Genomic DNA, 6,101 nt, shown 5'->3' on the forward strand with positions numbered 1-6,101 from the left:
ACTCAGTTTGTTTGGTTTGACAGCTCGGAGCCTCAGAATCTGTCATATAGCTGAAGATCATGAAGACAGATAAAGTGCAAGCTTTGCTATTCATTCAGCATGGCTAAATATACAAGAACAGAAAGTAATAAGCTGAAAAATTGCATAACAGATAACGTAACAAAAGGAGAGTTGAACTTTGAAAATAAAGAGCCTAAAATCTAGAATTATGAAAACCCTGATGAATTTTTGTTTCTAATTAAAAGTAGTTTGCGATTAGGATTTCTGAGTTATCTAATACCGTTCAACTAAAATCACATGAAACTTCCAACATCGAAAATTAGAGAAATCAGAAGGGACTGATAAATCAACAATATGACTTTGACAGAAGAAAGGTGGTAGAATGGTACATGATATATTGATATGTACAGGATGTTGCTTGGATAAAACGTATATGATCAAGTCTTCAACTCATACAATACAATAATATTTCATTGTCGGGTCAAAAAGGTTCACCACAAGAGATAAGAGAAGCCTCAAACGTCAATTTTAACTTTCTACAATTTCTGTAATACAAAATGGAAAGAGAACTTTCAAAGTTCATCAACCAACAAGTGGAATCAGATATGGTCAAAATCAGAACATGAGACAAGAGATGTATCTCTAAGGATATAAAAACCTCTGGCTCCATCTATAACAAAAAAGGACTTCAGAATTCATTTGCAGTCCACATTCAGATATTTGATTACCACTCATTCATACTGAATCGTCTAAAAACATGTTAATAAGCGGTAAGAGACTAGAGGAAAGAACAAATTGTACTCCTGAAAGGCAATCATGATCAGTAAGATAACCAAGAATGCTACAAGCCTGACTTTGTTCTTCTCCAACAGAGTACTTCCAGGTTCCTCGTTAAAAAAAGAGTAATGAACATTTGAGTGAATACTTGTTATTCAGAATAAAACAAAAAAATCTAAATATGTGAAAATATGTACACAAAACTTGTGTTTAGACAAATGGGAGAGCTTAAGGGAGAACCTTTGCTGCAAATATCCCTATCGTCCAACTAGCATGGTGACTGTTACATGATTTGAGGACTCAATATCTTGATAACCTTTTTGGATGTCTATGTCAACAAAACGGCGATTTGAAGAATAAGCAAGAGTAGGTTCCCTAGGATTAGAAAGTGCAAGACTGTCAGTTTCCAACAATACGACCACCTGTGACATAGTTGGCCTGTGAACTGCAGAATCCTGCACACATAATAACGCTATATGTACACATCTTATAACTTCATTACTTGGACATGAGCTTGCAAATGAAGAATCGACGAGCTCCATTGTTCTTCCTTCACTCCATAATTTCCATGCCTGCATTAATACATGAAAAAATCTTGTTATGGTCTTGTCAACAGATACAGACCAAAATAATTTGAATTGAGGGGTGTTGTTTAGAAGTCACAAAATATTGTTTTCAATAGGTGTATATTGTATACAAGACTTGTTTAGAAAAAGAAAACTTACATATTCAATGAGGTTTGTGTGTTCAGAGAACCGAAATCTAGTGCTGCGATGACCTGTAACTACCTCCAATAGCAACACCCCAAAACTGTACACATCAGACCTCTCAGAGAAGAAACCTTCCATTGCATACTCTGGAGACATATAGCCATAAGTTCCAACTATTCTATTTGTATTTTCTTCATCTTGATTTCCTCCAAAAATTCTAGCCATACCAAAGTCTGAAATTTTTGGATTCATTTCCTGATCTAAAAGGATGTTGCTGGCTTTTAAATCCCGGTGAATAATTGTACACCTTGCATCCCTATGAAGATAAAGCAATCCTCTTGCTATCCCTTCAATGATTGTAAAACGCTTCTTCCAGTCTAATTGCTGTTTATTCATGGGGTCTGTGATCGTAACACAAACAAAAAAGAAAAAATAGAGCTTCACTTCAGAAAACATGGGAATACAAATAATGCATGTTCTTCTGAAGACTGCAACATAAAATATATTCAACAATAGACAGAAGATAGAACACCCTACCAAAAATCAATCCATCCAAGCTCTTATTAGGCATATATTCGTAGATCAACATTTTCTCATCCCCATGTACACAGCAACCTAATATTCTGACAAGATTTCTGTGCTGTAATTTGGCAATCAGCATAATCTCATTCATAAATTCGGCCATGCCTTGCCCTGACTTTCTTGAAAGTTTCTTGACTGCTATCTCTTGTCCACTAGGTAACGTTCCCTGAATCCAAGTATATTTGTGTGAGTGCAAATACAGAAAAACCCCTGTATGTTCTAAAAATGCTTCTTTTGTGGTTGTTTGATTAACATATTTTACACGGAAAGTCAAAGTTCATGGGAGGCGGAAATCTCTTATGTAGAATTTCCTGACATTTAAGTTTTTTACCAAGTTCCCTCCTGGTAGGTGAATCTTCTCACAGGAATTTCTACCGTGCTCAACCAAACAATAGCCACTTCACAGGAAAATTGAGGCTCCCTGGGATTAATTTCATGTGAATTGATATATCCTAAGTCTAAACAAATGACAAGTCTGATCTTGCATTAGTTACCTTGTAAACAGGACCAAATCCACCTTCTCCAAGCTTGTTTTCTGCACAGAAGAAATTTGTAGCAGATGCAACAAGATTGTAATTGATCAGTGGAAGATCTTTTGCATTTGCCAGATTTTCCTCTCCAATAATTTCCTGTGATCCTGAGATATCTGTGGAAGATACTTGGCCTTTCCTCAATCCAATAGTCAGTGCATCATTCCCTCTTTTAGCTGCAATATATAGCAGACAGAACATATCATAAGATGTGGAATTGTAAATCACCGTAAACCTCAAATAGAATACTACTAGAGCCACAAGTCTTACCGTTTAATTGTTTCCGGTATTTGCACAAACATAAAAGTACTAAGCCAAACAATATCACTCCGCTTACTACTATAGCTGCTATCTTAGGACCAGAGAGTTTGCCTTTGCTACCTGTATTTCAGAAGACAGATAAGATTACCAAAAGCTAAAGCAAGTTATAATATCAAGTGTAGGACTGCAAAAGAACAGAAGGCGACTGTTATAAGTATTAGCAATGCAAAATTGATCAGAGGGTGGTAGTTATATGAAATATGGTATCTAATGAAGCAGGCTATTGATAGCAATCCTACGGTACTTGTCCTTGTTAACATACAAGATGTTCCCCCACACACAAGAAATTAACAACAACAATAATCAAGTATCGAATCAAACAATCAAATATACAAAAGATGATGCAAACTATAGTACATATCAAAATGTAATACACTACTAAAGCACAACAAGCACTCAAAGAAGGCATATTGTTTACTACCAATCTGGTTTGCCCAAAACTTCTCAATGACTTGCATAAAAAAAAAAAAATTAACTTACCCAAGGCAGAAGATGCTACGCGAATGTGCAGTTTATTGCCTCCTCCTTTAAATTGCTGAATGTCCGACAAGTTACCACTCCATACCATACAACCAATTCCACCTACATAAGCATATGCCCTGCATGAACAATTCTGTAAGCATTCTTTTCCACAATCCCCCTCATCATCTGCTTCCAAAAGATTCGCGAAATCAGGCAATTTCACATTGTCAACCTCTAAAAATACATCTTCAGCAATCACACTGCCATTCTTGATCTCACACTTCAATTGAGCCTCCCTAACACACCCACCAGACCAACTCCCATTGGTCCATTGATCAGGAAACTTAGGAGCAAACCCTTGAAAGCAACCACAAATGAAATCACCTGTCGCGTTCCTACAATAACCGTTAACCCCACACTTATTGAACACATCACATTCACTCCCAGGCTGTTTCTGCATCAAAATCCACTCTTTGCCACCATCAGCCCAAGTCATAGACTTCTCATATCCATCCCATGATACTCTAAACTTGAACTTACTAGAGCGGTCCAAAGGTAAATAAGTAAAATACATTATCCCATCTGCATCAGCATTAGAAAGCTTAAAACCATAGTAATAAAAGGCAGCCATGTTTGGCACACCAGTAAAACTCAGTCCATTCCAATAACCACTTCTCCAACGACGATTCGATCCCTCCCAAATCACAATCTGTGGTGCTGCTCTAGGATCCACACCCATTGAGAAATTCCCAGATGATGGATCATTCACACTCCTCCATGATGTAAAAATCCGATTTTCGCCTACATTCGGATTAACAGGTACTCTCATACCAGGCAAATATGTATCAGTAGGATGATCAAAACTCTCCCAACAAGAAAAACTAGGCACAGGATAATTATTACTACCCCTAATCTCAAAATTACCATCATTATGCAAAATTCCAGTATAATTTTTCGATATTGCTGTAGTATTAGTAGACCAAACAACAGTCCCAAACCCATCAAAAGCAGCCAAAACCCCATCATTTGAAAGTGTTACAGAACCATTTTTATTGCTAATTGGATTGTTTCTATTAGCAACCCAAACTACAAAATCAACTGAAATATTGGAATACCAAATTCCAACATACCTTAATGATGAATTTGAAGGGCTAAAAAACCCAAATTCAAATGACCCATTTTCAGATTTAAGGGTTTCTCCATCTTTTATGACTTGACCTTGCGCAATTGTATTTGAAGCATTTGAACAATATGCAAATAATAAGATTAAAGATATAATCTTTATGAAAAAATATGAAATGGGTACCATTTTTTTGCAGAGACAAAGATTTTCCATCTCTTCATTCAATTCAGTAACCTTGAAATTTATGAAAAAATTATCTACCTTTTTTCAACATGTATGACAATATGCGCCTCTTTTATATGTGGAGCCTTAAATCCTGAGTGTGTACAGTGTACTTAACATTTTATTCATTTTAATTCCTTTTTTGATTTATTTTTTTTCATTTATTTGGAGTTTGGACTTTTACTTTTTAAAAAAGTAAACTAAGACTGCTTAAACAGTTAAACGTGTACGTAGTAACATTATATAGAAAGTTTTTGAGTGATTGATATATCTCCATGTCATACACTTAACAAAATTAATTGGCTAAAATATTGTATGAACCATTAGAATAAAATTAATCGTCAGTGGATTGGGATCTAGCTGACAATGCTTTTTTTTTTTTTTTTTTTTTATTGGTGCATAATGTATACGGAATACAAAATTCAATTCTAAGCATTGAAACATTAAGTATGACTACTACTCCCAAGGTATAGGTATTAATTATATATTCCATGTATATTATGTTTGAAATTTGAGACATTATTTATTTAATTTCCTGTATTTTCAACTCGTAATATAAAATCGATACAATTAAACAATCTTTTGAAAAAATTCAAAAATCCCTAGTAATCATAGTTGTGACATGCGGAGTATATAATTGTAAGTACTCTCTCTATGTAATGCTTAAATTTTGCTTTTATATGCATGTTGAAGAAAATCTAAAGCATTTAATTCTCTAAAATTATATAAATGTGTAAAAATAGTGTGGATATGTATTATTATGTTTTCCGTATCGATTTTATATAGGAAAACCATGGCGATTGTAAAAATGATACGACATCCTTAGTTATTTCACAAACATACTTGTATATTGTAGCGAATGTACAATCGCTACGAAAAGTGATTTTTCTTGTAGTGCATACGTCTAATATTAAAAAAATAGAATAGTTTTTATTATCTTCATGTAATAGTCGGTGGAGTTATAATTAACCTGTTTTTTTGACATAATGAAAGCATACGTGATACGTCTAATAAGAGGTGGACTTATATTTATAAATTTTTCTATGCAATAGGATAATACACATACCTTTTTAAATATTAGGTAATGCTATATGTAGCCTTAAGGGCTAATATATAAGCATTAAAAATATTCTTGAAAATTGTATAAAATTAGAAATTCATGACAAAAACACAAGTAAATCGGTGTGGTGTAATTAGTATTTATATTTTTATGAATTTTGAACTTTTTACGATTTTCAAGTGTAAATTTAATACTTATATATAGTCCTAAGGGCTATGTATAGCATTTTCCTTAAAATTTTAGGCTTTGTTCTCTATACTAAAAAAGTTAATTACTTCGTAGTATGCCATCAAAGTATGGTATGCAATTATTTG

At 34.0% G+C, this 6,101-nt stretch overlaps 1 protein-coding gene across 1 annotated transcript; it reads right to left on the reverse strand.

Annotated features, from left to right (window-relative positions):
- Positions 1-451: 451 nt before the first annotated feature.
- On the reverse strand, positions 452-4,765 carry LOC110693487 (G-type lectin S-receptor-like serine/threonine-protein kinase B120). Its single transcript, XM_021870602.1, has 6 exons — positions 3,401-4,765; positions 2,870-2,980; positions 2,564-2,775; positions 2,025-2,235; positions 1,503-1,888; positions 452-1,349 (listed from the first exon to the last, which is right to left on the reverse strand). Exons 1-6 carry the CDS (start codon positions 4,716-4,718, stop codon positions 1,035-1,037), a joined length of 2,553 nt encoding a protein of 850 aa, XP_021726294.1. The 5' UTR covers positions 4,719-4,765; the 3' UTR covers positions 452-1,034.
- Positions 4,766-6,101: the final 1,336 nt, after the last annotated feature.

This window comes from Chenopodium quinoa, unplaced genomic scaffold, assembly GCF_001683475.1.
Source record: "Chenopodium quinoa cultivar QQ74 unplaced genomic scaffold, ASM168347v1, whole genome shotgun sequence".
Taxonomy (NCBI): domain Eukaryota; kingdom Viridiplantae; phylum Streptophyta; class Magnoliopsida; order Caryophyllales; family Amaranthaceae; genus Chenopodium; species Chenopodium quinoa.